The sequence below is a fragment of the Pseudorca crassidens genome, chromosome 1 (genome assembly GCF_039906515.1).
Source record: "Pseudorca crassidens isolate mPseCra1 chromosome 1, mPseCra1.hap1, whole genome shotgun sequence".
NCBI classification, from domain to species: Eukaryota; Metazoa; Chordata; class Mammalia; order Artiodactyla; family Delphinidae; genus Pseudorca; species Pseudorca crassidens.
In genome coordinates this window covers 110995416-111010209 of record NC_090296.1, presented here as the reverse complement: position 1 = coordinate 111010209, position 14794 = coordinate 110995416, and the positions used below count along the sequence as shown (strand labels likewise).

Below are 14794 nucleotides of genomic sequence, written 5' to 3'. Positions count from 1 at the left end.
CACCGGGTCTTAGCAGCAAACTCGGAAGTTAGGCTCTTTGGGGGTGGAATTAAGGCATGTGTACCTCAGTAAGTTTCACAGGGTTCTGAAACAGAGCCCTGGATAAGAATCACTGGCTTTTAACAGCAATTAGAGAAGAAAAATAAAAGGAATCCAAATTGGAAAAGAAGAAGTAAAACTGTCACTGTTTGCAGATGACATGATACTATACATAGAGAAGCCTAAAGATGCTACCAGAAAACTACTAGAGCTAATCAGTGAATTTGGTAAAGTAGCAGGATACAAAATTAATGCACAGAAATCTCTTGCATTCCTATACACTAATGATGAAACATCTGAAAGAGAAATTAAGGAAACACTCCCATTTACCACTGCAAAAACAAAAAGAATAAAATACCTAGGACTAAACCTACCTAAGGAGACAAAAGACCTGTATGCAGCAAACTATAAGGCACTGATGAAAGAAAAATTAAAGATGATACAAACAGATGGAGAGATATACCATGCTCCTGGATTGGAAGAATCAACATTGTGAAAATGACTACACTACTCAAAGCAATTTACAGATTCAATGCAATCCCTATCAAACTACCAATGGCTTTTTTCACAGAACTAAAACAAAAAATTTCACAATTTGTATGGAAACACAAAAGACCCCGAATAGGCAGAGCAATCTTAAGAAAGAAAAAACAGAGCTGGAGGAATCAGGCTCCCTGACTTCAGACAACACTACAAAGCTACAGTAATCAAGACAGTATGGTACTGGCACAAAAACAGAAATATAGATCAATGGAACAGGATAGAAAGCCCAGAGATAAACCCATGCACATATGGTCACCTTATCTTTGATGAAGGAGGCAAGAATATACAATGGAGAAAAGAGAGCCTCTTCAATAAGTGGTGCTGGGAAAACTGGACAGCTACATGTAAAAGAATGAAATTAGAACACTCTCTAACACCATACACAAAAAGAAACTCAAAATGGATTAAAGATCTAAATGTAAGGCCAGACACTATAAAACTCTTAGAGGAAAACATAGGCAGAACACTCTATGACATAAATCACAGCAAGATCCTTTTTGACCCACCTCCTAGAGAAATGGAAATAAAACCAAAAATAAACAAATGGGACCTAATGAAACTTAAAAGTTTTTGCACAGCAAAGGAAACCATAAACAAGAATCACTGGCTTTTAAGTTAGAATGGGCATCATCAGAAAATCTACAAACAACAAATGCTGGAGAGGGTGTGGAGAAAAGGGAACCCTCTTGCACTTTTGGTGGGAATGTAAATTGATAACAGCCACTAAGGAGAACAGTATGGAGGTTCCTTAAAAAACTAAAAATTAGAATTACCATATGATCCAGCAATCCCACTACTGGGCATATACCCAGAGAAAACCATAATTCAAAAAGATACATGCACCCCAATGTTCAATGCAGCACTATTTACAATAGCCAGGTCATGGAAGCAACCTAAATGCCCATCGACAGACGAATGGATAAAGAAGATGTGGTACATATATACAATGAAATATTACTCAGCCATAAAAAGGAATGAAATTGGGTCATTTGTAGAGATGTGGATGGATCTAGAGACTGTCATACAGAGTGAAGTAAGTCAGAAAGAGAAAAACAAATACCATATATTAACGCATGTATGTGGAACCTAGAAAAATGGTACAGATGAACTGGTTTGCAGGGCAAAAGTTGAGACACAGATGTAGAGAACAAACGTATGGACACCAAGGGGGGAAAGCTGTGGGGGTTGGTGGTGGGGGGTGGTGTGATGAATTGGGAGATTGGGGTTGACATGTATACACTGATGTGTATGAAATTGATGACTAATAAGAACCTGCTGTAAAAAAAAATAAATAAAATAAAACTCAAAAATTAAAAAAAAAGAAGCATCATGACATAGGATAGCTGTCAAAAAGCACAAAGTTGTCTGTTAACTCTTTATTCAAACTCTCCTATAAATAGCTACTGGGTTTTGGATAACAGTGAAGCAGGAAACACCTATGCAAAATCTTTTTTTTTTTTTTTAAGTGGTGAGTTTTGAGAATTTGCTGCCTTTATTCTTATGTATATATTTATATATACATATATTCTTTTTCAGATTCTTTTCCCATATAGGTTATTACAAAATATGGAGTATACTTCCCTGTGCTATACAGTAGGTCCTTGTTGTTTATCTATTTTATATATAGCAGTGTGTATATGTTACTCCCAAATTCCTAATTTATCCCTCTCCCCACCTTTCCCCTTTGGTAACCATAAGTTTGTCACCTATGCAAAATCTTGAAAGAAGTTTAGCTGAGAAGTCGAATGGAGGGCAAAGTGACATTAAGGCTGCAGGAAGAAAACAGGTCAAAGTGAATTTACTGTTGAAATCTCAAGTTGAAATTAATCATCATTTTCACTAAAGCCAATGGCAATGACCCAATGTAAAAAGAGTACTGGCTAAGCAGGGACTCTTGTCTATGGCTGAGTCAGCACCACTTCCCTAAAGAGTTTTTTCATTCATGTGTTCCAAGACCTTCCCCTTTCCCACTTGAAGAAGGTTAAACATTACGAAGCCATATAGATTTTAAACAAACAAAAATGCACACTCGTCTGACCATTCTCTTTCTTGAAGATACCTTCCAAATCCTAACTTTCAATGATGTTCACTTTTCAATTGAATAAATCCAATGTACTACCTTTGCAGCCTCCACCATGCGAGCGGTAGAGTCAGCCAAGAGTTTGGCCGCTGCCAGGAGCTTCTTGGAATTCTCCATGTCGATTTCTGCTTCCGCATCTGACCTCATGGCGTTGACGAGGTCTGAGGTGGCCTGAGCCAGGACCCGGGCCTGGCGTACCATTTCACCTAGAGGGTGGGACAGAGGATGCAGTCTGTTTGTCTGCTTCCTAAAGCTCAGGGGAAACCTCAGGAGCCAGCACAGTCTTGTCTCTATTCCTCTGGCAAAAGGGACGAAGAGAAATGAGCCTCCATGCTCCATTCCTAAGCAATGAAGCCAAGTCAGATTCTGAACCAAAAATATTCCCTGAGGCTGCCAGGCCTGTCTACCCCCAATCACATCCAAGTTCAGTCTTTAACTGTACGGGATAAAAATGACATAAGTAACCTAAGAGGAACCCTTTATAAAGAGAAGGCAGGGAACAAGATTATGTGGATTTATTATGTGCATTTAAGCTTAGTAAATACTTATATAGAAAATATTATTTACCTCACGTCAGAAGCCACTTACACAAAAGCCCCTATAATGAGCTCTTTGAGTAATGTGCACAGGAAAAATATTTTAAAATTTCGAGTCAATCTGCATGCTACCTAACACCAGATGAGTGGTATCACATAACCTACTCTATTTGTGTCACTTGGCTCTCACTCATAGGAAGCACAGACCCCAGTTTCATGCTCAAAGGCTGAGATTTACCTTGGCCCAGTCTTCCTATCAATTTACTCACCCTTTCCTTCCCAGCATTGATTTTGATCTCGTTATTAGTAATGGTTATTAGTAGCTGGGGTTTTACTGTTATCTATTTCAACTTCCTTTTGGAAGTGGGAGGGGTACCATCGTCAACATTAAAAATAAAACTACTCAAATATGAGCAATTTCCTCCCCGAAAGGTCATTTGTGAAGGATGACGAAGCATTATTAACATTAAGGGGGAAAAAGGCTTTCACGAAAATCAAAAAGTGCTCAGTTCAAGGTACCCTGGATTGGATCCTGGGACAGTGAATGGACATTAGTGAAAAGTTGGTGAAATCTGAACCATGTCCGTAGTTTAGTTAACAGTAACATACCAATGCTCATCTCCCAGTTCTGACCAATGTCCCGCGGCCTAACAGAGATGCTAAAAAGGAGGGAAACTGGGAAGGGTACAAGAGAAGTCTATTACCCCAGCAACTTTACTGTATATAGAAAAAATATTCCAAAGTAAAAAGTTTATTAAAAAAAATAAAAACAAAAGAACCAAAAAAATCCAGATGTGTGGAGCAGTGCCATCTCTTAAATCACTTAAGAAGGATAGAGAAAATCACAAGGTAATTTTCTTTAAAAATATAGTCGTTAAGAAGTGTTGCTCTGTGCTGAGGAAGAAGTAGGAAAATAGACTTCTTACAAACTCCTGGTAGGGTTGCAAATTGTAGAACCTTTCTGGAGAGAAACTTCAGACACGTTTAAAATAAAAAATGTACATACTTATTGGCCCAGAAATTCAACTGATAGGAATTTATCCTACATTTGGAATTTATCCCCAAAGTAAACAGAGATATTTTTACAAGAATGGTTACTGCAATATTAATTTTGTAAAACAAACAGAAACTTGGAAACCACCTAAATGTCCATTAAAAGACAACTGGTTAAGTAGATTATGATGCATTCATTGAATAGAATACTATGCTGTCATTAAAAAGATTAGTGTATAGGTCAACATGAAGAAACTTTCTAATATATTCAGTGGAAAAGGTTGCAGAAGAGTATGTGTAACAGAATTCCATTAATATGAAAAGAAAGAGGGTGTTGTACATACACATAAATGTCAGTAGGAAGATTGAACATTTCTGCAAAGATGAAACAGAAATTGGTAAGTGGTCAATTCTAGAGATTTAGATGGGATAGTGATGGGCTGGGTCTGGGGAGACGTAATTTTTAACTAATAGACTGAAAAGGTGCATTTTACATACATACATACATAATATATATATATATATATATATCTCGTTGTGTTTGACATCTTAGAAAAACCTTTCTGGTTGGAAAGAGACTGCCCCTCCCAGAGCTAGCCAATACTTAGAGATAGTAAAGGGTCTAGCCAAGAGTATGGTGGTAAACTACCCAATCCAGAGTCATCCTCTGTCTGGTCCCTACAGCCCAGGAGTCAATATTCCTCTGCCTTCATCATCCCAGAGCCATGGACCAGGCAACTAGGGATCACCTCTATAAGGGTAGAGCCAGCTGAAATTATTCAGACGTGCCAAACTTAAGCTGTTCATCTTGCCTTTCCCACAGAAATCCCAACATAGGTGGTGGCCTAAGCCCTCTCCTCGATCCTGTCTTCTGCCATCTGATCAGAACTTGATGCTTCCCCTGTGACCCTGTGTGACACGCAGTGACCCTCTGTGTGGGACCTGTCAGTATAATAAACTTCATTCCAAGCCTCATTCTTGCCTACCCCTGTGGCTGCACCAACTTTACCGTATCCAACGTGGACATTCTTGGAACAAAAGGGATTTACTGTGTAACTAAATTATTAAATAAAGATACCCTAGTTAACGTTAAGTCTTTCAGTGTTGCTGGGACAGGCACATTAGGACTCTCAAATCTTCTTCCCAGCCTCAGGGAAGAAGTCTCTGACTGAGGTGGATGAGAACTTGCCCTTTTGCCAGATGTCCAGGCAACCATCGTCCGACTCACTCACAATCATCACCATCAGGGAACCCTAAACCGACCGGCCCACCCACAGACCAGCCCCTCACCAGCATCGCCCATGGAGCTGAAGATGCTCTCGGTGACACACATGATGGTGTCGGTGGCCTGGTCATAGCGACCAATGGGCTCGCCTCGGCTGGCGAACTGTCGCACATGCTGCAGGAGATCGTGGAGGGCCTGGCTGACCACACTGGCCGCCGCGCTGACCTGCTTCAGCAGCTCAGTGTCGTCGGTGGCTGCCTGGCAGGCGTGGACGCAGTTCTCCACTGAGCGGTCCACGAGCTTCCCTGCTTCAATCAGCTGCTCCTGGCACACAGGGGAGCTGATGGTGGGGCTCACGACCTGAAGCGAGACAGGAGTGAGTCTTGGTTACCGTGGGACAACTCTGGTCTCCAGCACCCACTAGCATTTCCACCACATCCTTCTGTGGTCTGGGCCTCAGTTCCTTATTTATAGGACCAGGGATTCAACCAAACCATCACTGAGGTTTCTCATACTTCACCATTTCACTTTGTGATTTTAGATGCCCATTAACTCTCATCTCCATTAGTGCTCTACAACCATTGATACTACTGACTACTTCTGTAGAGAGAAATTTCTGATATTTACCCTTTATACCTCCTGCTCTTAGGAACCTCTGAATTGAGTCTTCTGAGCTGAGATAAAGACTATGTAAAAGAATTATATTTTTTTCCAGAGGAATATATTATATTTCCTGGAACTCTGCCTCTAAATTATTTGAAAGATTAGAGGAGTTGTGTCAGTAATCTGTGATACTAGGATGGTGAACGAGGAAAGCAGGAGGGAGACCATCAGTGACCCCTCTGACTGATGTTGCAAATGCTCCGATAGGACCAGAAATGCCAGGCTGAACCAGATTACACATCTGTACAATATGTTATGTCATCAGGTTGAGAAACAGATGGCTCCCATCTTGTGACACGTCATCTCAGCAAAGATACACATGGTTGAGTGGAAAGGGTATCTGAAGTCAGACTGGCCCGAGTTGCAACCCTAGTCCTGCCACTTACGATTTCTGTGGCTGTCATCAGTAACATCTAAGGGCCTCAGTTTCCTCTTCAGTAAACCGGGGATGATGGTGCTTAATGAAGTAGTGTATTACACAGAGGGTGTACATCCTAACTGGCAACCATGAACTTCATCGTTACCTCCTTCTGATTCTGTGCAGTGCACAAAGGGCTCCCATGGACTCTAAGGATTATTACTGAACCCATATCTAATGCTGTAACTGCACAATCCAAGAGCTCTTTGTGCACAGGGGTAAAGAAGACACACTGAGAAGTCCAAAGGGGAGACACAGCAATTGGCATGTAGAAATGGCAATGAGATACAAAAAGGACCACTGCCTGAGGACTTGAACAAGGAAAAAATGATTAAAGAACTGGACACCTTATACTAAAATCCTGTCATGTCACCTAAAAGACACCTGAAGCAAGCTCTAAGTCTTAGACAATTTTAACAAGTTCTGCCCCTGGTTCCTCTCAATGCCTGGAGGCAGATGAGAGCGTGTGACACTCTGTAGAAAGGGCTGGGGTGCCAGCTGGCTTACCTTGGCACACGCCACAAGCTGGGAGGTGGAGAGGGCGCACTGGGTGGCGGCAGCAATCACCCTGTTCTGTAGGACTGTGTCCTCAGCCACTTGGGCAACATTCTTTGCCTTTAGTACCAACATGGCAGCAGCATTGGCAACAGCTTTGGCCAAACTCATTAAGACGTCCTAAGAAAAGGGAAAAAAAAAAATAGTCATTTATATTTTCCTAATCACGCTTCACAGCCTGAAAGTAAAGTGTGGTGGTCCACTTAAACATTTTATTAAAATTCCATTTGACCTTTTTCCTTCCGTACTTTAGAAAAATAGTTTTCCATTTATTCTTCTGAAATGTCCAGTTAGCCTGAGAGCTAATTAAGGAAGGAGACTTACATCCTAATAACACAGTCTCCTATACATTAAGTAGCATAGGTTTCAATCCAAAATCGGTTAGTGTGAGGGAAAGGCTTGTATTTTAACCACTGACTCACATTTGCGCACTTAAACAACACTTAGAATCTTGACAACATCTCCTGAGTCTGTGGTGGATCAGCTGAAAATATACACTATGAGCAGCAGGAAGGATAAAATTCACGGCCTCCATCATCATGCCCCACTCTAACTTGAAAATTTATTGTTCTGATTTCTACTTTGCACAAGATCCAAGCCGTCATCAGAAATTCAGCCACATCTCGGCCTCCAGAGGGCAACGTTGAACATGCACGGATAGCACCTCCAGCTCAAGAGCCCGTGAATGCTCTGAACATAAGTGATTCTCAGTGTTCTGGGGCCTTCTGGATGGAGATGAATTATTATGAAAAGTGGAAAGGGAGCCTACATAAATAAACCAGCTACAAGAAGACCTCACTGAAGATGCAAGGAGCTCTGCGCCTTGAGAGATCAGTTTATGCTTCAAGTCAACATAAAGGCTTTCTGCCTGCAGGATGGAGAATCCTTTGACTTAGCCCATCAGATGTGTCACCCACTTCTGTGACCTGAAGGATCACCACTGCTACGTTTAATTCACTTCTTGGCTTTTAATACTGAAGGTCATTTATTTGGTTTGGAAATGCCTTCCCAAACATATAAGCCATTATTATTTTGAACATGTCAAGGCTTTCTCCCAGAGGAAGTGTGGTCAGAAGTCTTTATTAATTCATCAGATAATGAAAAGCACTTTTGATTCTGAATGCAAAAGGCACCACAGAGTCTTTACAACTAGGTATTTTATGAGAAGATATACTGGGAAGAGTGTTTAGCCTGTACAATTGTACACAGAGCAAAGACTCTACCTTGTCCAGGCAAATCAGAAACCCATGAATCCACCAAATAAGCAGCTTTTAAAATGGACAACAACAAAGCAGCCTGAAAGGAACAGCTTGGTCCAGCCTTTTTTAGGTCTCTGGTGTTTACTGGATGTCCAAGGGAAAACCACAGCCTGTGGTGCCGAAAGTTGAAGACGCCTTTGGGATCTGACTGGCACTCATCTGTCATACAACTTCTAGAAACTGCTCCCAACATGGCCTGCAAAGTTACAGTTCTTGGACATCTATCTCAATGCTCAGGGAAAACAAAATTTGAATGTCACAAATTATGATCAAGATTTTTAAAAGCAGTCTTCCCAAAATGGGTCAAAGTATTCCTTCCCTTGATAGGATCCATCTTTTCACCCAGGGACCAAGATTTGGTCATGCAGACTCTTGACTGTTCTAAAGGGCTTTGTTAAACTCATTTATAGAAATCCTGCTCCTCCTATTAATTCTGTCCCAGAAAAAAAAAATACAGTTAGAAAAAGAACGTGATACTATGGCTATAGTTGCTGACAAGGCCCTTGTCAAACTTTTCAACAAGACCACTATTATGCAGCTCATGTAAAATAAATCTTTGTTAACTCTGGGAACATGCAGTACATTGAAAACTCAATAAAAAGCTCCAAGATAGGATCTCAAGAATCAGAAAAATAGAGAGTAAGAAATCCAATGTCAGTAAGCCAGGGGCTACCCATAACTGGAGGAGGTTGTAGGGTCACCTTACTGTCCTGGTGTTTACCTAGAGAACGGGAAGCATTCAAGCCAGGCCTTCCCCTGTTAAGAGAGCCTCCACAGGACCTACCCTAAACTTGAACCTGCTTCCCTAGCACGTCTGCATAGAAGCAGATATTAGGAGGCGGAGTTTGCATTTATATATTGTGAGGGAAACAGTCTGTCAAAGAAAAAAAAAGAGGAAAATATTAAAAGAAAAACAAAAAACACCTCAAGGCAGGGACTTCTCTGGTGGCACAGTGGTTAAGAATCTGCATGCCAATGCAGGGGTCATGGGTTTGATCCCTGGTCTGGGAAGATTCCACATGCTACGGAGCAACGAAGCCCGTGCGCCACAACTACTGAGCCTGCGTGCCTAGAGCCCACACACCGCAAAGAAGAGTAGCCCCCGCTCAGTGCAATTAGAGAAAGCCCATGTGCAGCAGTGAAGACTCAACATAGCCAAAAATACATACATACATACATACATACATACATACATACTCAAGGATATACGAGATGCCTTAACGAAGGACTGTGACTTCCCTCTCAATCTTCCCAAACACTTTGGAAAATAAGTTGACTGCATCAAGATAATTAAGCCAAGTAAACCAACAGATGGATCTCGTATTTACGCAATTCCTAAGTAGGTACCTACCTACAAAGAATTACTTGCTCTAATACAGAATGCACAGGACACACAAGGGTAGTTTGAGGATCTGACTAAGGGGAAGTCAGGATGGGGACATAATTAGCTTGGCTTTACTGAGACGTATTTATGTGGTCTACAGTTAATTCTGTTTACAGTTATTATTGGACATTCCAGCACAGAAATGGCTTCCAGAAATACTCCTACCACTCATTCTGGGTCTCAGCCTCCATGATCACATGAATGTTCATGCACTGAATGTCTCATTGTATTGCAGGATCTGAATGAGTGCTATGTTCCCAGCACCCCAGGAATGTGGAGAGTAGAGAAGGTACATGTTTCATGTATCCACAACATACATGACCATGTCTTAGCATAACTGACACGTCTTGAGGTGATGAAGTTCGGCAGTTCTAGACAAAATAGCAAGCAAAATTGCCCTGAAGCGACTTGAACGCTAATGGAAAGTTGAATGATCCTTTAATTCTGAATTCTACAGAAATCTCAAACATTGAACCTGACATAGGATTTGGAAAAGGGCATCTTCCAGAGAACAAGGGCTCAAACTATAACAGTTTAATTAGAATGTATTTGTATGTTACTTGTAAAATGAAGACTTAGGAGGATGAGGAATGAAAGGCATCTTCCCACAAGTATGTGAAGAGTTCATCTGAGCCTGAAGATCCCTGGCAGAAGGCCTCTGCACCCCATCTGCGGGGTCTGGGAATAGAGGCAAACAGGTTGAGATCTTGTCTGAGCTGGCAGTGCATCCAGCCAGCTGCAAACAGTGGCTACAGCTGATCCCCAGAGGACACGTCCCTGGTATTGAAAAAAAAGGGGTGACAAAAAAGACTGCCACACTTGTGGTTTTGGATATGACACAGACAAGAGACCCAGCTCTAAGCACAAAGGAAAGCCTGTCCTATGTGTCAGCAGAGTGTAAGGGAGCGCCCGTGTTTTCACTCTTACATGTGAACTCAAGAATGATGCAATTAGGGACTTCCCTGGTGGCACAGTGGTTAAGAATCCTCCCGCTGGGGAAGGGGAAGCTGGGACGAAGTGAGAGAGTAGCATTGACATACCAAATGTAAAATAGATAGCTAGTGGGAAGCAGCCACATAGCACAGGGAGATCAGCTCGGTGCTTTGTGACCACCTAGAGGGGTGGGTAGGGAGGATGGGAGGGAGGCTCAAGAGGGAGGGGATATGGGGATATATGTATACTTACAGCTGATTCACTTTGTTGTACAGCAGAAACTAACACAACATTGTAAAGCAATTACACTCCAATGAAGATATTAAAAAAAAAAAAAAAGAATCCACCTGCCAATGCAAGGGACACAGGTTTGATCCCTGGTCCAGGAAGATCCCACATGCCGCAGAGCAACTAAGACCGCAAGCCACAACTACTGAGCCCACGCACCTAAAGCCCGTGCTCCACAACAAGAAAAGCCACTGCAATGAGAGCCCGCGCACCACAATGAACAGTAGCCCCCGCTTGCCACAACTAAAGAATGCCCTCACACAGCAACGAAGACCCAACACAGCCAAAAATAAAGAAATAACTTTATAAGGTAAAAAATAAAAACATTTTTAAAAAGTAATGTCTTCATAAAAAAAAGAAAGAAAAAAAAGAATGATGCAATTAAAAACCACCCCAAATAGATAAAACAAGCTTGGCCACGAGTTGATAACTCTAGAGGTTGGGTGGTCGGTATAAGGGTGGTTGTGACATTATTCCATCCATATCTGTGTTTGAAGAAAGCGTAGCATGCTTACTAGTGAGAACAGCTAAGTAAGTGTTTCAAAGTGGTGATGCACGATGTAAGTGAAATGAGTCTTTCAATTAAAAATTCTTTTTCTTTAACACATAAAGACCACACTCTGAGATAATCCACCTTCATCTTTTTTTTTGTCTGCTCAAGGAAGACTCAGTTTTTCATTACCTTCTCCCTGCTTGGGTCTAAGGCCATCGCTTAGGCTCCAAGGTTATGGGCTGCAAATATCTTACCTGGAATCGCTCATCAGTCTCATTCTCTCCGATCTGCCGCAGAAGATCTCCACTGGCTTGTCCAATACTTCCAGCAGCAGTCAAAACTGTCTGTCGAGGCTACGAACACAGAGCACATCTTAGTGGGAAAGAGAATGCATTGCCTCCCCAGCGCCGTCAGACAGGGCAGTGCAGGAAGAGGAATCCTACAGGATGGCCTCCTCCTGCACCTCAGTGAGACTCTTGAACTATCTGCCAGACGGGAGACATCCACGTCCTGGTGGAATCTATGCAAGGAAATGCCTGTGGCTCACAAACCAGCAATGGCTGCATAGATGTGAAATGCTCAAATAATGAGCCTCATTCAGCTGGTAGAAATTAGCGTACAGACTTGTATCCCCTTTAAATGTGTATTGGTCATATGTGTTAGTTTCTGAGGTTACATCTAATCAAGTACCCTTGGGTGGGGAAAGGAGGCTTCCTACTAAGAGCTCAACCAGTCTCAAAGGTTGAACCATGGTTTCTGCACCCAGTTCACCAACTCCAAACCCCAGAGGGTGGGAACATGAGTCGTCAGGATGGAAGGGACAGCTCAGGAAGCAAGAACCGCATGGAACCCAGAGGCTGCACCTCCCTCAGAACCCGAGTGACTGATGGCCCCAAAGCTCACCTCTCCAGAAGTCGGCTGCACAGCTTTCAGCAAATCCGACACGGCCCCGGCGAGGGTCCTTGCAGCTCTGAGCAAGTCCTCCCCGCTGCCTACCTCATCGTCCATGAGGGCCGCCAACAGCTTCACGCCCTTGGACATCTCCGTCAGGTTGGAAGAAATGGTGGTGATGGCACACCCCACAGCGGTGTAGTCGGTGTCTGCAGGGTCACCTGGGACAGAGAAGGACCATAACCATCCAAGGAGGGTGGTGAAGGTTGAGGGGAGCCCAGGTTGACAGGAAACAGGGTAACACTGGCAGCAGAACCCTGCCCCCACCAACGACGCCCCCATCCTGCAGGAGTCAGACGTCTCCCCATCTCCAAGGTACTGCTCTTCATGGGGTCCTTTTACCCCAAGGCCTCATATATTAAGATACTGAGCATGTGCACCTTTAAAATTCCCAAGGAAGAATCAGCATCTCACGGCCCTTTTCAGAAGGCTGCTCCAAGGTCAGCCGCTTGGAGAGTTCAACTCTACCCCTGAAACACTGCAACGCTGCTTGGTGAAGCCAAGATCTTCCCTGGCTCTCATGTGACAGTGCAAGGCTGGGAGTCGTGCTATACAGAGGAGACCATGGCTGGACAAGACAGAAGAAGGCACCCATGATGGCTAGTCATCTAAAACCATTTTGAGACTGTAAGCTCTCAGAAGGGAGAAACTGGCCTCGATATACTTTGAAGTATGTCCAGCAGCTTGAACAATGAGAAGAGCTGGATAAGTGGTTTTTACTGATGATGCATGATCCAGACAAAAAGGTATGAGATGTTCACCGCATTTCTCCTGGGTCAGTGGGAGGAAATGTCTGAAGCATTGTGAGGGCCTAATAATAGACTCTCCTCTCAGAATAGGACAAATCTGTTGTTTCAATCAAAGAATAAGAACGTTTGTTTTTAACAAAATCACAATACACCACAAATTCCTCAGGGACTTACCGGCTGTGAGGTTAACAACTGAAGCTGTTCCAGCTGTGATGGCATCGACTTGAGAGTGGATTTCATGTTTGGATTCGTCGACTTTATTCTGAACCCATACCCTAGACGCCTGCAAAACCAGACAACTTCATGACAAAAGTGCTGCACAGGATTGCCCAGGAAACCAGAGAAGTTGTGCCATAAAATGAGACCAGCGTTTTGGCCACACTATTTTCACTGGGCCAGCACCAACGAGGCCCTTAAGTCACCTTGAACGATGTACTTAACAGGCTTCTTGCTCATTCACTCATGCTGAATGGCACGTAATTTCTCAGTACTTTTTACTCACGTTATGTTGTCTTTAAGATCTTGGAGAGAAAAATTCTGTGGCTTTATGTAGGTAAATTCAATTTAAAAACTGAAAATAATTAGTATCTCACGGGGCTTCCCTCATGGCGCAGTGGTTGAGAATCTGCCTGCCAATGCAGGGGACACGGGTTCGAGCCCTGGTCTGGGAAGATCCCACATGCCGCGGAGCAACTGGGCCCGTGAGCCACAACTACTGAGCCTGCGCGTCTGGAGTCTGTGCTCCGCAACAAGAGAGGCCGCGACAGTGAGAGGCCCGCACACCGCGATGAAGAGTGGCCCCCGCTTGCCGCAACTAGAGAAAGCCCTCGCACAGAAACGAAGACCCAACACAGCCAAAAATAAATAAATAAATAAATTTATATATATAAAAAAAATTAGTATCTCATAATAATACTGCACAGTGGCAACAACAACTGTTGCTAATCTTCATCTTGTTTTTTAGAGAATGGGGTTAGAATTAGGGTGTTCTAGCTCATGCGTGTTCTATCAGCGTAGCAATTGTCTCTTGTTCACAAGATGAATGTCATGTTGACGTGGCACCTTTCCTGGTAGGGTTTTGGGAGGTGGTTGTCAAGACCCCTGCTCTGGATCCAGCTCTACCACTAACAAATGATATGACTTCGAGCACATTTCACCCAACTCCTGTGCCTTTCATTTCTTCTACTGTGGAATCTCACTCAATGGTCTTTTAAAACCTTTCTAGTTCTTATACTTCATGTTCATTTCACCCTATAAATAGCAAATTCTGTTTTTGGCTGTTTCTGGTCTTAGCCAATAAATGCTCATTTATACACTGGTAATGATGATCCTATGGTTATATAAGGTGCTGATCTGCTTCCCAAAACATTCCCAAAATATTAATCTTGGTTCAGCGTATGTCTAGCACTAAAATATTTTATATACTAACTCTTTGAAAATTGGTGAAGCAAGAATATTAAATCCAGATATTTTAAAACTTTCTCTCACAACTGTGCTGGATATGGGAGTCTGCCATATGTATTTTTACTCTCAAGCTCCCCAAAGCAAAATATTTAATGACTTCAGGGGCCTGGGAGAAACAGTACTAAGGATGCTGCACCCTGCAGGTACACAAGTACACAAAGGAAAAACACCGAGCAGGGAAAACTTGGAGGCAGTTAGCCTGGCTGGACAAGATGAGGCTA

The 14794-nt window shown here is 42.8% G+C and overlaps 1 protein-coding gene across 3 annotated transcripts in view; it reads right to left on the bottom strand.

Annotated features, from left to right (window-relative positions):
- The window catches only part of TLN2 (talin 2), a 450451-nt gene that overhangs the window by 133275 nt on the left and 302382 nt on the right, over window positions 1–14794 (bottom strand). For all 3 annotated transcript variants that reach the window (XM_067749188.1, XM_067749208.1, XM_067749197.1), the window contains exons 17-22: window positions 13284–13392; window positions 12313–12521; window positions 11664–11762; window positions 7005–7172; window positions 5482–5776; window positions 2702–2868 (exon numbers count right to left, since the gene is read on the bottom strand). In XM_067749188.1, the coding sequence (XP_067605289.1) occupies window positions 2702–2868; window positions 5482–5776; window positions 7005–7172; window positions 11664–11762; window positions 12313–12521; window positions 13284–13392 (1047 nt within the window). The remainder of the gene's footprint in view (window positions 1–2701; window positions 2869–5481; window positions 5777–7004; window positions 7173–11663; window positions 11763–12312; window positions 12522–13283; window positions 13393–14794) is intronic.